Source organism: Numenius arquata, chromosome Z (assembly GCF_964106895.1).
Source record: "Numenius arquata chromosome Z, bNumArq3.hap1.1, whole genome shotgun sequence".
NCBI lineage: Eukaryota > Metazoa > Chordata > Aves > Charadriiformes > Scolopacidae > Numenius > Numenius arquata.
This window is the reverse complement of record NC_133616.1, coordinates 54,220,640-54,237,779: the sequence shown is the minus strand read 5'-3', so window position 1 is coordinate 54,237,779 and position 17,140 is coordinate 54,220,640. Positions and strand designations below refer to the sequence as shown.

Sequence of the window (17,140 nt, the reverse complement as noted above, 5' to 3'; positions counted from 1 at the left end):
GCAGGCCGCACCGCCAGCCCGCCGGCTGCAGACAGCAGGCCCGAGCCGGGCGCCGCAGCGGCCTACGGCAGCCCTGCGGGTCGGCGGCGGGGCCTCGGCGGCGGGGCCCCCGGGACCGTCACCCGCACCGCCGCGCCTCGCCCGGCCCGGCCCTCCGCTCCCAGGCCGCCGGGGCACCGCAGGCCTCACCCGCTGCAAAGCGCCGCCCGCCGCCCTGCGCGCATGCGCGGCGGGGGCCGGGCCCTGCCTGGGGCCCGCAGGCAACTGAGAGGGGTCCCGGCCCCGCCCGGCGGGAAACCCGCCCCCACCCCCGACCCTCCCCCTAGAGACCGGAGGAGGAAAACTCGGGCACGTCAGGTTTCAAATGTCTGTTTTAATACAAAAAGCTCGCGTCACACACACCGGTCAGAGACATGGAAATACCCCGCGGGCTCCGCGGCGCTGACAGACACCTGAGGGACGGCGGCGGGGACCAGGCGATGGCGGGCCACCCCCGCCCGGCCCCGCGGGGAAACCACATCCAGGCTTCCCCCCTGTTCAAGAGAGGCTGGGGGCGAGGGGGGGCGGTGGGGGGGGAAGGATCAACAGTAGTCACTGCCGCTGTCTATCAATCAAACTCCGCGTCACCTTGACAACCTGCGGTTCTCATCAGACTAAAATATGGCCCAGTCGGACGTTCGTCCTGAGAGAACCAGTTCGTTCCCAACGGCAGCAACGCGGGAGGAAACAGGATTTGTACTTTAGCCTCTGCTTTTTCTACTTAGAGGATGGCTACAGAAATAAACCTGTCACCCTCTGCCATCCGTATTTGGTATTTGGAGAAGCACCTATCTCCTGGGATGCCTTTAAATCACCCTTTCCGAAATTAACATCCCTCCCTGCAGTTCATACAGCTTTCCACAGAAACAATGAAAGATAACAGTTTTCTGATGTATTCAGAACTCAAGGGAAACCTTCGGTTCCTCACAAGTTATTCTGAAGTTATTTTAACTCTGAAAGAGTACCAGTAATCAGTATTAAAAGAAAAAAAAAATACCCCCAAAAACCCCAAACCACCTCATTTTGGTCGTACAGAAGAAAACTCCTGTCTAGCCACCAGACGTTATCAGCTCCAGAGCAGAGAGGCTCAGGGAGTACTGAAGTCACCAGGCGTATTATTGTTATACTTAGTGTTAACTAGAGGGTGAAGCTACAGACCTTCAGAAGGTCTAATCCAATGCCAATGAACAACCCCTCCAATCCCCGAAGCGGATTCCCCTAGGAAAAAGTAACTTCACAGGCTGCAGGCATCCCTTCTCTAGCTGCAGGTACAAGCAGTGCCCCAACTGCAACGAATTATCACCAATATATTGGTACTTGGACAGACACTAGCTCAGAAAAAAAAAAAAAACCAAAGAAGAGTCAAAAAAAATATCTAAAGTGCTTAAGGCAATTCTTCATATCCCCATTTACTAAAAACAATTGGACTAGCTGTTAGCAGCAAAAATTTGACATCTGTGCAAACTATTATATAACAAATTCCTCCTTTAAGGGTAAAAAGTCACATGTTAAGTTCATCTAGGACATCAGTTAAAATAAAACTTGCAAGTCACAAGTCACAGTATGAAATAGTTCAAGCTTCCTTCTAACTAAGTGTTAAAGAAAAACTACATTTTTACATTGTGCATATCAAATTTACCTTGCAGGTTGCACTACATCTTGCTAAAAAACTTCATAATTAAATGCTTTTATGTAGGGCTGGAGATTACTCATGGTTCTTTTTCGCTACACATTAACTTACTGTAAACATTCCCTTTTTTTCCAAAAAGGGAAATTTAAATAGGAACTGTAGCTGAACACCCCAAGTACTCGTCCATTTCAATGTCTGTTTACCACTGTCCTTCAATAGAACAAAACAAGAAGCACCCATCTTAACCCTTCTCTCTCTAAACACCACCAGAGCCCAAGCATGCAGGTATCACTCCCTCACATACCACTGAATTCATAGCAGCCAAGCCCCTAGAACTCCCAGTCAGGTGTTCATCGCAGTAAAAAGGGAAGAAATGAGGAAAAATTATTTAAGATTACTACACAGACTATTTGGATAATTCAGAGATCCTCAAGTTCCAGACATGAAATGAACATTAAAGGTCTCAACCATCCTGTCAACTTCACGATTTCTCAAGAGAAACAAAACTTCCTAAAGCAGGCATTAAAATTAAGAAGAAAATTTAAGTTTTCCACTGAACATCATAACCAGCTTATTATGAGTTGTTTCAAGGAATTCTCTCCTCCTCTTGAGAAATCTTGATGGACAAAATGGACCCATTGATACTAATAAGATTTAACATGATTAGGTGGTCATGTTTTTACGGACTAAAAGATACACAGAAGAAAGTGTACTTGGGCCCTGTAGGAAAGGATCCAATTCATTTTGGACCCTTCAGCATGAATTTGAAACAGTTTTCAGCTGATACTAGGAAAAAGTCTTCAGTTAAGAAACAGATGATTCAAGTGTGTATCTGAAAATTTTTTTCTAGGCTCCTGGACTTGATTAGAAAGAAGAAAGCACATTTAAATAGCCTATAATACATAAGTAACTCTCATTGAAAAGTTGAGATTTTCCATGAAGAATATAACATGTTTGGTTTGTTTTTTTTTTTAGCTCTCCCACTGTTATGAGTCATGAATCATTTGACTGTCATTACTAAGCTTCCAACTAGGAGTTGAGATGATGGAACATCCAGGTTCAACATTTCACTTGATTCGTGAAAGAAAATATAACTACAGACCTGGAAGGAGATCATATGTTAGCTGGCAAAGCATTTGCTCACTTTCCACTTTTTCCTTGCCCTTAAAAAAGGGGAAGGTGTTAAGCTGGAAGATATAAAGAGATCCTCTAGAACACAATCCTCTGAAAGCCAGTGTCATAGCCACATATACATGGCTTATGGTACAAGATAGCAAGAGTGGGAAGCTATACATATAATCTCCATTTCTGCCGGATAAAGAAATCATGCCGGTTTTGGACTTCTCTGGTTATCCAGAAAGTTCCAGGAATCCTCATTAGGCAGTCAAAACAGGTAGCCAAAATGTATGCCTGGGCTCAGAGGGTACTGCCTTGTCACCAGGAATTTAGTGCCACTTCTGCTCAAAAGCCAAGAGATGACCCAAAATTAAGAGCTGCTGAGAGTGCAGCACCATGCTGTAGTTTTTAAGCAGCTCTGGATTTTTGGTTCTGAACCTCTTACCTGAAATAACTCCTAGCTCAACGGCTGGCTATCACAATGCGTCTTCACTGAGGACCTAAGAATGTTTTTACATACCTTTACATTTTTACATTTTCCGTAATTTGTGATAGAGCCAAACTCTAAGTATATGGTATTTAAATATGTTAGTCATGGGAAATAGGAGGATTTTGTATCAGAAAAAAAAATTAAGTGGCAGAATGCTCTTACTGTTTCTTCATATCAAGCCTACAACTTCTTAGAGTATTCTTATAGTATTCTTTTGAAATAGTACTGCTGTGATATTTTGCCAAGCCAGGCTAGCAAATCAACATTCTTTTGAAAAGCATGTTTGATATCACAAGTTCTAATGGGAAGCCCAGTAGTGATAAACATATAGTGAAGTAAGTAATGTTAGGAGAGCTAAGAAAATGGTATCTGTTATATTCTTCATAGAAAAATAATATTCATAACAGAGCTAGTATTCAAGTCCATAACAAAATGCTTTAATACAGCGATAGAAAAGTACATAGTTACAGCTCTTGATTTCTCTGCTTATTTTTCAGATAGGTAACAGTTTAGTTTTCTGTCTGACATTTCTGTCTGGATTCACAGTAGGTTCCTAACACTTTAGCCCCAAACCTTTGCACTGTCAGTACCCAGGCTTTAAACAGCAGTAAGTAGCAAACCCAGTTTAATCCAATGCTCACAAGCTCCTGTGAGTAGCAGCTACAGAAAAAAAAACCATCAGCGATAGAAGTGTTTGATAGATATTACTAGGCAATATTGTTTAGGCTGCTTGTTGAGCCACTCAATCCATTTTCACTTTTCTGGAGCATTTTCACAGCACTTGGCACCTGCAGTCCAGTACTCACTGTAAGCCCACCACACCAGATCTAAGGGAGGAAAAAAAAAAAAAAAAAAAAAATCAATATTCTGAACATTATGAAGCACCTACATCTCTCTTCTCCTATCCCACCATGGAACTAACTCAAAACTTATCCTGCAGCTGCGTTTGTCTTCTCTCTTGCTTTCTAGTCATAGCACTCTGTAAAGCCTTCTAATCACACAGAAGTTAATTTTGAAGACAAAGTCTAAAATGCTTCACATACTATACTTTATAAATCTACACATAAGCCTAAGATCTAATACTAAAAGACTTGCTTTTGATAGCAAAACTTCTTTCACAACATATGTGCCCAGTAGCAAGTACTTGGAATGACAATCAAAAGCAATATTCTCACTATGCTCCACTGTCTGAAAACAGTGCTTAATGTGACATAGCAGAATTATGTCAATGTAAACATAGTACAAAAAACTAAGTTTTGGGAAGCTTCAGGGGCACAGGTGCCTGTGACCTCTAGTTTACAACTGAGTTACGTGAAAGAATGTATCCCCGTGTTTATGGATAAATTTGTGAGCTGTATTTAAGTAGCTTGTCATTTTTATTTTAACTGCTGAGGCAAGCCCAAGTAGTGTCTGTAAGACTGCTATTGCCAAGGACTAGGAGCTATATGAGATGCAGACTAATAGGCTGAAGTATGGTAAGCAAATTTTTCCTTGGATGCCTTAAGAACTGACTTAATGAGTCAGCCTTAGCAATGCTACACGTCCCAACAGTTCTAAAGCTATTCTGTTCCCCATATGTTGAAGGCGATCAATAAGGCAGCTTGCTTAGTCATCTCCAAAAAAATTGCTAATCTAGACTCCTATTGTCAGTACTTCTAGCCAACAGCAGAAATTGTGAAAGGAATTCTGTCTGATACAAGTGAGAAATCAGGTGTTTGGAAATGCTAGATGTAAGGCTGCCTGGGCGAGTTACTACTTTCCATTCCTCCTCCATACCCAAAGAATAACTTTATTAATTGGCTTAATCACACTTTAAAATTACCATGCTGTGTTTCCTATGGGCTGAACTACTACTACTAGACATCAGTGCCTGGGCAGCTGAACTGTTAGGATGAACTAGATTCCTAAGATTTCTCAGACCTATACTCTGTTCCCAAAGTATGATGCACTTGATGGTACCTTTTAAGATAGCTGAGGCCTCCAAATTTACTTAAACTAATTACTTAAATTACTAAAGGAAAAACAATACGTAGTAACTATTCTTTCTCCTGTGCATTTTTTACAGGATTTGAGTTTTTAGAATTGCAGCAAGTTTTCATTGACTAGCTTAGAGCCAAAAAAAGTTATGCAGACCAGTGAAGTGACTGGCAAAAATCCCACTGAGCTTTTAAAGACCTGAAAGCTGAAGACTTGAATCTCAGAGGGAAGCGCCTGGTGTTGCTCTGTCTCATGACACCTGCTCTGACAGCTCACAGCACCGAGGGCTCTTATCTCCATCAGCTCAGGGCAATTATTCTAGCAGGCTCATCAGCTACTGCAAAGTGCTATTAATTTACCCTATAAAAATTTAATGGACTTTCATTTACATAGCTCAGACATCCAGCTACAGAGTTCTCCTATTAGAGTGCTATTAAAGCACCACATGAAATGAAAAAGAAAGCAGATAAGCATTTATAAATATTATTAGTTAATTAGTGCTCCTTTATAAAACAATTAAGTCTTCAATAAACTAAATTCAGTGCTAGAAACTGAAAAAAAATTTACAGGTACTGACCATGAAGCCTGGTAATAACGGTTGGGTAAACTTTGTTCTGAAGATGTGTAACAGCTCCTTTGAGTTTGCGTTATAAAATGCAAGCTGACCTACAAGAGGTGGAAAACAAGTTGAAATACAGGTTTAAATGTTATTCCTGTGTAACTTTTTGTAAAATTGATTCTTTTCCAGGGAAAGGTTTCTGGAACACACTAAGTACAGTCCACTTGACTGAAAAATTCTCAGTTAGTAGCTCTGTCACATAGATGAACCCCAGCCATTTGACGTTACAAGCACTATTACACAAGCAGCTCTGGCCCTCATTTTTTTAAGAGACTATATCAATCTGGAAGTAATATACTACTTTAGCCTTGCACTGCTTCAATGTGACACAGACAGTTAACTAAGTTTTTAGCTAAATCTCTTAAGATTGCAATTTACCTCCATCAAAGTCGCAGTATACTCCTATTCTGTCTGGTACAGGCATATCTAGAGTTTTGGTTTTATTATTATGTTTTGCTGAAATTGTGGTTTGCAGCCAGTTGTTGATATGGATGCACCAGCTTGAATTAGTCTTTCCCAGTTGGTCAAATTTCCCCAGGTTTCTATATGTTACTCCCACGCTGTAGGATTTGCAGTCCTTCTGGGCTCTCACCTCCCAGTAATGCTGTCCACTTTCAACAGCAGTGTCTCCTACCAAAAAAAAAAAAAACACCCACATATAGTTGCTATAATTAAGTGCACCTTACAATGCTTGCTCCCTTTTAGGCAGCAGTGACGTCTTTCCCGTTTTAAGGTGAAGGCTTAGAAATACAAAAATCTGAACTACAAGGAACAAAAAATTAATGTACAAGAAAATAGAATATAAATATAAAATAGAGTAAGACAGTTTTTAGACTCATTGAGACAAGATACATTTAACATCAATTCACATTTAATAGCAGTCAATGTCAGCCACTAAAAGCTTTGTAATAAAGAGCTTCCACAGACTTAAAGCTGGTTGCTAAGGCACGACATTCTGGTGTTACAGAGGCAAAACTACATCTGCACAGGACAGCATCAAGTACACAGCCTTGAATAATCACAAGTTTTCCCTTGAGTTCTTACCTAATCTGCCCTTCCACAGCCTTACACCTCTAACAGAAGTAAAAAGTTCACCTTACCTAACACTGTGTACGATTCACCAGTAAAACGATCTCTGCTGCCCCTCGCTGAGGATCTTGTGTTAACAGATGTCCTCTTTGGAGACGGTGCACCACTTCTAAGAAGAGATGAACCGTTCAAGATTTGGATGCAATTAGAAACACACACTCAAGCAAGTTTTCCCGAGACAGTTAGGGCGTGATAAACATACATAAGCTACTGAAATGACACATTAGTTCAGCCACTTAGCACCTCTAACAGTACGCATGCTCAAGACAACTAAGAGAGAAGAGATGACAGCCAGAAAAAATACAAGACACTGTAACAAACAAGTTCAGAGGCAGCTGAGAAAGGAAACGGGGGGGGGGGGGGGGGGGGAAGCAGATGTGTGGCACATGGTTTGAATGAACGCCTGTGTAAAACACTGTATTGCCTGTACTACGCAGAACCTTAGAGAATTCATGTTTCTGGTTTTCCACATAGGATTTCTAATAAGTCTTGCAGATCAGCTACAACAATTGGATAACTATGAATACACTACTGGCATTCAATGTCAAAATGCTTAATTTTCACTGGAATTTAAATATCAACAACTGGAAAGTAACATCAGTTGCATTAAAGGTAGTGTTTTCAGCACATGTATGGCTTGTACAATAAATGACTGAAACCCCAGGAAAAAGTACAACCCAATGAAGAATGAGAAAAAATTACACGCACTGAAGATGCTGCAAACCCAAGAGTACCAAATCTATACACGATTTATATTAAAAGAGGAAATGATACTTCCAGAGTTTAATGCACCACAACTCTCCCTCAGGAAAAAAAGGGTGGGGATTTTATTTAATTATTTTAACTCTATCAAAGACTACAAAAAAGAAAATTGTGTCACAGCACATTGTTCTGAGAAGCACACAGCAACTCCTCATGAGTCATTGTAAAATTTAAGAGTCTAATCTCAATTAAGACAGACTTAGATTTTCTAGTTATACTTTTGAAGAGCATTCTCAGGAAGCAATTGCAAAATAAATGAAGACACTTTGCTCTAGAGAATATTCTAACGAGCAATCAGTTGCATAAAAGAGTAATTTTAACCTACTGAGGTTTTCAAATTATTTGTTTTGCCTCAGTTATGCCCTCAAAAATAATTCCTAGCAATTTAACCATTAAACAAAATGAAGGCTATTTGCAAATTACAATGAATATTAAACCTCAGTAGTCAGGGAGTCACGTCTGGTTATTATTTTAAAAGCATAGAATTTTAACTTCTCAGAAATAGCTATGCAGTTTACAGTTTAATTCCATTGACAAAAATTAACAAAGTACAAAATAAGTCTCTGAAATACACGTGAAAAGTCATTTTCAAATTCTCATCCTCTGTAGCCTACCATACAATAGCATTAGAAGAGTTAGCACACACAAAGTTTTCTCTCCAACTCTTCCTTCAGCTACAATTTGGTAAATGTAATTGCTACTTAAATGACTACTAATACAGTGAAGTTCAGCTTGTTTCCTTTCTGATTGATTCTTCACCAATTTCAAATTTTCTGGAACTGTTCTCAAATACCATTTCATAAAGTGTTAGAAAATGTTCCTTTTGCCTAGGATCTTTATTTTAATGAAGTCACAAAGGAATCAAAAGCTGAGTGGTATTAAGCTGTCATAAAAAAGTATGATAGAATCTCTGGTTCATCTTCATGACTAAGTTAGTTTTAATCCAGTTACAGAAGTCTACAAGAAATCACTGATGAAAAGGTTTCATTTCGCATATAAATTTGCCAGTACTGATCAGAAGACAGTCAAGCTTCTAAATTGCTTGCAAGAGTTATGTGAAGGAGTAAGTGTATACTGTTCAGGGGCACCACATCAAATGCTTTTGAATTTGGTTAACACAGAGGAAGCTATAGTTTACTTACCAAAGAAAAAGGTAACAAGTGATAGCATGAAAAAAAGGCAAAGCCAATAATTAAAGCATAATTTCAGGGGGAACCATCAGTCTTTGTAGATTCCATCCTGCTATAAGTCCATCAGAGATCATTCACTCGCACTTTCAACAAAAGCTGCTGAAATTTTTCTATTAGGTTCAGTATGAGTTATGCAGAAAGCAATGTGGCCATTTACAGAATCACCATAAGAAAAATGCAGCTGCTTTGCTAGTATTTTCTTACAGTTAGGAAGACATTAAAGGGTCCTCAATATCATTTATTTCGTTCAAGTCTTCTGTAAACGGCCACTGCATGTGCTTTGTCCACTCAAAATCTAACAGCCTTTAACAGTTCAGACAGTGACATTAAATATTTGGCATAAAAGTCTGAAAAAACAGTTGGATTCCCCTTCCTAGTGCTTAAGTTTCCCTTCCAATATGAAAAGGCAGGAAATTTTATAGCAGAAAGTCAGTTTGGTGCCCATTTTCCACTTCAGGGCAGTCTTCATTGGCTACTATAGTAACTGATGCATTTCTTCCACTATTCAGTGGCCACATAGTCTCATCTTACGGTTAGGATTTTGCCTACAGCACTGCAGTTAGTCTCAGATTCCTTATCCATTTCAGCATATCGAGCATAATCCAAGCAATATGTATTCTCTTTTGGAGAAGAAAGGCCAAGGAGAGATATCTATAGTTATCCACAGATAGATATCAGAAGTTACCCAGAGGCTTTTTTCTAGCCCAAAAGATGTTACGGATCATTAATCATTTTATCACCTTCGTGTTTTTCCAACCCTTGAAAGCTGCACTTTCAATGTTTAAAACAGTTATACTGCAACTTTTTCCAAGAACTACGGAGCTGGCTTCAACTTCTCCCTCTGACACAGAGAACATCACACAGATACTCTGAACAGGGAAAAAAGCCTCCTGTAAGAATCAAAGCTCATCTCAGTTTCCTGCTAGAAAAGGTTAGCATGAAATGCAAAGTTGAACATGTGACTTGTCCTTCTACCCAAGCAAAGGCCAGAACTAGGGAAGTTCTTTACTGAAAACTACAAAGAAACCAAGGTATAAGACTCTCAGAGTTTGTTGAGCAAGTAGCAATACATCTCGAAGGCAGTTTTAGAACTTAGCGCAGCAGAAATTGATCAGCCTTCTGTAGTAGAACTATCAACTCATCAAGAGCTTGTTTCACCTACACAAGCTTTTCTTTACTGCTGATCTCAAGCCAAAGATATATCCATCTGATGGATGAATACAGAGGAATAAAACCTACAAGAAATTAGGAACCTGTTTTGGTCCCACAACTTCTAAACCAGTGAAAAAGAGCAAGAGAGCAGGAATTAATTTCTTAAGCAGGAGTTTTAATAAAAAAATGAAAAAATATACACTAAAAATACGACTGTACAAGGAATAAGAGAATATTTTAGCTGCCTTTACATATCAATAAGGAGGCTCTCTCATTTCAACAATTGGGCCCACAAGTAGAATTGCCATGAAACTTTTTACACATGCAATCAGGCTAAACTTCATCCTCTTTGAAAGTGTAAAAACACTTATTTACATTCCTTTGATATTTAGTAAAAGGTATAGCACAAGTTCAGAGGCAAAAAGGTTTTCAGATTCAAAAATAAGAACTAAAAAAATATTTTACAGTTCTAGGAAAGGAAATCTCCACAGCATTTATAAAAAAATTAGTGTGCCATCATGTGCCAGCAGGTTAAGTAAGCATCAACATACCTATAAATAACAGGGATCTTTGGATCAACACTAAAACACAAAATTCTCTTCCAACTTTTGCAAATCATGTCTCCAACACACTAGGATACACCCTTCCAGGAAGAGTGTTTTCCAGCCACTGGAAAGTATATACATAATCTCCATGAATCCAAATTAAAACTTCAAAATATTTCTTTAAAGCACGTGTACTGTTACTGATAAAGGCTATTAGATTTATTTCTCACTACAACAAGCAAAAGAAAGCAGCATAGGCTCCGAACAAAACTAGGTGCTAGAACCTAGGAGTAAGAGGTATATTATCACCTTCTATTGCTCTTCAGCAAAGGATTCTGGCCACTGTCGACAGAAATAAGTAGTCAGTAAACAACTGTTCTATTATTACAGTAAATTATCCCCATTTCTAGGATGCCACTAAAACTTGTTCTACCACGCTTCTGGTAGTATATGCCTATAGGGAAGGTACTTGTTCATAAATTATCTCAGGCAGTGCTGTTTATACTGAAAAGCACACATTGGAAGTCAATTCATTTTCTTTGAGGAAGAAGTAGCCAGCCCTGTGGACAAGGTAAGAGCAATGGACACTGTTCACACCTTGACTTTAGTAAGGTTTTTGATCCATTCCCACACAGTATCCCCAAACTGACATGAGATACAGATTGGATAGTGGGCCATAAGCTGTGTACAGAACCAGCTGAACACCAGGCTCACAGCTATGGATAGTGTTCTCCAGATGAGGGAACCTCAAACAAAGAACAGGCTGGGGGACAACTGAAGGGGAGAGCAATTCTGCAGAAAAGCAGCTGGGAGTCATGGTGGACAACAAGAGCCAACAACAGTTGGACAACAGTGGACAACACACTGCACTGTGCCCTTGTGACAGAGTTGGCCAACCACATCCTGGGCTGTAGCTGCAAGACAGCAACTAGGAGGCAGAGGCAAGCGACTGTTCCTCTCTATTTGGCACTTGTCAGACTGAGCCTGGAGTCCTGTGTTCAGGTCCGGGCTCCTCAGGACTATACACTGACATATTAGGACAAGTCCAGTGGAGGGTCAACAACACAATTAAGGGACTAAAGCACAGTAAGACAATTGGGTTTCCTCAGCCTCAGGAAAACAAGAGCTAATTGCTGTCTTGAATGACATAACAGCAAAGTACAAAGAAGAACAAACCAGGTTTTTCTCAGAGGGGTGCACACTGACAGCTAACAGGCACCTGGTAGTCATTGCACCACCAGAAATTCCAGTTAGGCATCAAGATATTCCTCCTCTCCCATGAAGGTGATCTAGAGAAGTGAACACATTCTTTGTCCCTGGATATATTCAAGGCTTAGTCAGAGTAGACCGATCTAGTGATGTCCTTCCAATCATATTTATTCAGTGATTCTGAGTCACAGAATGGTTCAAGTTGGAAGGGATCTTAAAGATTATCTAGTTCCAACCTTCCACTAGACCAGGTTGCTTAAAGGCCCATCCAACCTTTCCCCCGGCCCTCCTCCCTTAATTGCCAGATGAGACACCCCAGACAACATAAACATTTACAAAACAGAGTTCTTACCTGCTTTTATTTTCCTTCCCTTTTACTTTTTCTTGGCCTTTGCCTCCAGTAGGATCCCATTCAACATAGGTATCTTCAACTTTCAAGTTCAGGTGAGATGAAGTACTGTCCAAACTGAATACAAATGCTGGTCAAGACAAAACACAAAACAGTGAAATGGTATAATGGTCTCCCAAGAGTGGCTATTCATAGAAAATTACAGAAACAGCAGTAAAATTGCAGCAGAGCACTATGCAACTTAACAGAAACATCAGCTTTTTAGTCTGATACTTGTAATCAGGGTAAGGAGCCCTTTAAATAGATCCAACTATCTACCTTCAGTGCATAGGTTACAAAGTAAGTTTTTTCATCTTCATGGTGCTGCATTATCAGCAATTACATTCAGATAATGCTTAGCTAGCTCAGGCTAGTTACAGCCTGCTCCCTAGACTCTTAAAAGTCGTGAATGATTTTAAAAGCTATGCTTATTTTCCACGCTCTGCAGCGCTGATTCTCCAACAAGATATTTATGACTAATCAGGACAGCAAAATCAGAGAATATTAAATTCACAGGGTAGCACATACAGGCAGAGTTGAACTGTGAAGTCAACTACAGATACAAGAACAGTAGAGGATGCACACAACTAGAAGAGACTTGGTATTTGTTGCAATCGAGTCCTTCATCCAAGAAAACATAACTAATACAACGTGCCAAGTTTCTTAAAGATATTTATTTATAGACTATTCTGTAAGTGTCCTAATACCATCAGATATTATAGTCTGATTCTGAAAGAAAGTATACTTGAGATTTTAAGAGTTTATAGCTCAATAGCACACAAGTCTAAAATACAATAAGGTAAGCACATGGATGAGGATAATGAATTTGTATGGGCTGATTATTAAAGAAAATGAACTAAATGTTCACATAGAAATAACAAAAATACCATGGGAAGTATGGTAACTGCCCAAACAATGAAAATCAGAATTATTTTTCTGGTACTGAGTAAGGAATGTAAGTGGCTATTAAATGGATACTATGTATTTGACAATGATCATGGCTTAAGAGTACTAATTGCAGTACTTAAAAGTGTAAGCTTAAAATTGTTTCAGAAAAGTTACCAGGATGGAATTGCATATAGCTTTGTTTTTATGAAGTAACATTCACAGGTAACATAATTTATATTTCAATTATCCAGTTCATATCAGTCATTTTGCCCTTTACACTACAGACTTTCCCATAGTCAAAGACTCAGGCTCATTATCTCCACTATACTTAAAGAGTTGTGACTGTCACAAAGCATCCCTTACAATAAATTTTTCTTCTAGTTTATTTACGAAGTGGTATTAGGAAGCCACCATCCTCAGACCAACTGATTTCTAACACAACGTCTTAGTAACTTTAGTAACTTAAGCAACTCAGAGCTCCCTTTTTTTTAAAAAATATTGACAGTGATCAGAACCTACAGCTACAAAGAAAAAAACCCAAATCCTTTCCAGCACCTTCTGTTTACAGAAAGCTATTACCTGTCACATGCTAAGTACCAATAACCAGCCAACACCACCAAGTGTTTAGATGCCCTAAGAGTCCTACCAATCCTCAGCCACAAGGTTCATCTTGTTTTGCCGTATGTTGGCATGACATAGCAGCACATAATACTGTCAATCCACAGTTCAAAACAACCAATGTCAAGCTCTATTGGAGAAAGTTACATCACTACCTCATTTTTAGTGTCTGAATGCTAAAAGGCCAGCTCTGTGCCAATAAGCTTGTTAATCATTTACAGAAATGGTTATTTTCCTTTTCACTTAGGACACGTTTCAGCAGTGCTCACGCAGAAGCAGACTTAACATACAAGTTCATATACGAAGCCAGAACAGTAAGTGCAGGGTTTTCACTACATCTAAGGTTAGTCTTTCAAATTTTACCTTTTGTTTCCAGAGTCACAGGATCAGAGTACTCCCCTGCCACAGCTTTGTTGCAAGCTTGTACTCTAAGGTTCATGTACTTTGTATCAAATTTCAGACCTAAAAAGTGAATGTTCAGAAACCTGGTATTAGTTACTGACAATTTTTACAAGATTTAAAATCTATTCCATGTAGCTGTCTTCCATTTATCTCAATCTGCAAAGAAAAGCTTAAATCAGTGTGAACTTCATTTAACAGATGATCTTTTACAAAACCTCAAGGTCAATAAAAGGCAAAGCCATTATTGTACAAAGCACACAAGACTAATGGGAAACAATGGAAGCTTCACTGCATACAGGAAAATGGGTATTTTGCAAACCTTCCATGCATAAAGGGTTATATCAATATTCTTGGTTTTGAAGTATAAAAAACCCTTTACCTGATAATGTATATTCAGTAGTTTTAATGTAGTCTATCAGTTCCCAACGCTGTTCATCTTTTACTCGAGGAAGCCCATCAAAGTTGGTTTTCCTATACTCCAGTACAAAATGATCAATCCTGCTGTCATCTTCAGGCATTCTCCACGATACCGTTACGCAGTTATCAGCAACCAGACACGCTGCCAGATCTATCTCTGGAGCTTTAGGGACTGCAGAAAGACAAATATATAGATCAGTTTAAAGAAGAGCATAGACTGAATATTAATTTGTTCTCCTTGGATTTATAGAGTTCAGAAGTTGCCCTTGGCCTAGTAACGCTCATTCCTTTTAGAGGATCTATTCCATTAGCAAGACACAATAAAAGACTAGGCAGACCACTTTGACTTAACAGGCATTTTACAAAACAAGAAATACACATTAGCTCGGAAGCGAACATTTGCCTCACATTTTCCAGATGTTTGTTTTGTCAGTAAACTGGGCTGATCCCCTTCTGGAAATAGTGAAAACAACATGTTAGAGTAAAGTGGACTTACAATTATAACGCTACATTTAGAGTAACACTACGCAAGAACAACATTAAACAGCAAACTTTTACTTCTGAGTCTTTGGAAGGTAACTACAGCTGCAGCCCTCAAACAGTATCATTTAAGTTTACATCCACCACTACAGACAACTAAAAGTGTAATAGTTTCCACTACCCTGTCAGCAGTTACTTAGTTTTCTTTCCTTTTCATCCTTTGTCTTGAAAGAAGGGGAAAAAAATCCTAAGGGTCACTAAAGAAAATACTTAAGTTTTGTTTCTAGACAATAGAAGTCTATTTCTATGAAACCAAAGAACACTTCAGTCACTAGAAAATGTTTTTAAAAAGAAGGCATTTACATACTCTTCATAGTGTCCAAAGTACATTCAAGGAAGACTTTTGCTGAAGGAAGTGAAAAAGATGTTTTATTGTTTGCAGATTTTTGAGGAAGGATCTGCAAAAGCTCTTCATTTGTTTCAGCATTCACAAAAGCTTGAAATAGATATAAAAGCGGCCTGCAAGTCAATGTATCAAGCAGGACCACCAAAAAAATACGATACTGATGCATCTAACGAACTGACAGACCTGCAGATTTTGTTTGTCAAAAATCATACCTTTTCATAACACTCAAACCCTTAACTGTGTTGTTCTGTAATGACCCAGTGACCAAGTCTTCAACACACACAGGTTGCCTTTATGCGGTTGCAACAACTATTTCTTGAACAGATTGTTAGCCATGATTCCCCTCCACAATGAGTGATGACATTCAGCATCACATTAGTTATGACTGAGACACATTTAGAGATGTGTAATTTTTACCATCTAGATACAAACACCTCCTAGCTATAGCTTGCTAGAAGCAGAAGGCCTAGTTTGCTTTATGCACATTACTTCACACCTTCCCACACTTTCCCTTCATGATTCAGATCACTACTGAAATGCACCCTTTTATGTAAGCCAAGCAAGAATTACAGTGAAACTAGTGGTATAGGTTTAAAATGCTTGGGAACAAATAAGCAGCAAAAAAGAGCGACGTAACAGGAAAAGTATTCAAGTCTCTACTGTTTTTGGCTGGGACAGAGTTACATTTCTTCACAGAGGCTTGTATGGTGCTACGCCTTGGATTTGCAATGAAAACAGTTCTGGTAACACAGGGGTTTTGGTTATTGCTGAGCAGCATCAAGCCATTTTCTGCTTTTCATGCTGCCAGTGCGTAGGCTGGAGGTGCACCAGCAGTTGGAAGGGACAGCTGAGCCTAACTGACCAAAGGAATATCCCATACCATATGGTGTCATGCTTCGTAATAAAAGGTGGGGGAAGAAGGGAGGGACCTTCAGAGTGATGGCATTTTGTCTTCCCAAGTAACCACTACTCATGACAGAGCCAGGCTTTCCTGGAGGTGGCTAAACATCTGCCTGCCAAATAAATTAACTCACAGCACACAGCTTTTGCTTTACCTATCGAACTGTCTTTATCTCAATGCACAAGTTTTCTCACTTTTACCGTTCTGATTCTCTTCCCCATCCCACCACAGCAGGGGGGAGTGAGCAAGAAGCTGTGTGGTGCTTAACTGCCTGCAGGGGTCAGTAGCTAAATTTACAGGTATATGTTCTGAAATACTTGTGCTCATCTTAATTCATCCTAAAGCCATCGTCTTAATGCTTGTCCTAAAGTCATCCAACAATAATCTGAGAATAATATCAGGAGTCGTCCTTCTTAGGCAAAAGAAATATTAAGATGAGGCAACTATTTCAGAATATACCTGTAAACCCCTTCTTAGACAAAATTAAAAATTAAGATGAGGACAAGTATTTCAGAACATATACCTGTAAGTTTAGCTACCTACCCCAATTATTTTTGGCATGGTAAAAGACACCAGACAAAGAGTCTTCCATGTGTTTGGAGTGACCAAGTCTTCAGCAAGTCTTGTCTTCTGGCAAGTAGTGTGCAAATACCTGCATTACCACAACACCAAACACGTTTTCAACTTCCCATACTAGAACATTAGTATTTCCTGATGAATAAAGGTCAATCAATGCTCAGTGCTATTTTGCCTGCAACAGTTTGAGCTACTACAGTCAGAGTAATTTGATAGTTTGGCACTACAGTAGAACAAAGTAAGACT

General features: G+C 39.4%; 1 protein-coding gene across 2 annotated transcripts in view; it reads right to left on the bottom strand.

Annotated features, from left to right (window-relative positions):
- Positions 1-354: 354 nt before the first annotated feature.
- Positions 355-17,140, bottom strand: part of FSD1L (fibronectin type III and SPRY domain containing 1 like) — a 33,273-nt gene continuing 16,487 nt past the window's right edge. The window contains exons 7-14 of one of the 2 annotated variants that reach the window (XM_074165956.1): positions 14,494-14,703; positions 14,076-14,174; positions 12,171-12,297; positions 10,919-10,951; positions 6,972-7,069; positions 6,250-6,501; positions 5,830-5,918; positions 355-4,102 (exon numbers count right to left, since the gene is read on the bottom strand). In XM_074165956.1, coding sequence (XP_074022057.1) covers positions 3,983-4,102; positions 5,830-5,918; positions 6,250-6,501; positions 6,972-7,069; positions 10,919-10,951; positions 12,171-12,297; positions 14,076-14,174; positions 14,494-14,703 — 1,028 coding nt within the window. In that variant the 3' untranslated portion in view covers positions 355-3,982. Of the gene's footprint in view, positions 4,103-5,829; positions 5,919-6,249; positions 6,502-6,971; positions 7,086-10,916; positions 10,952-12,170; positions 12,298-14,075; positions 14,175-14,493; positions 14,704-17,140 lie in introns of both variants that reach the window. The other variant, XM_074165955.1, reaches the window with a different exon arrangement.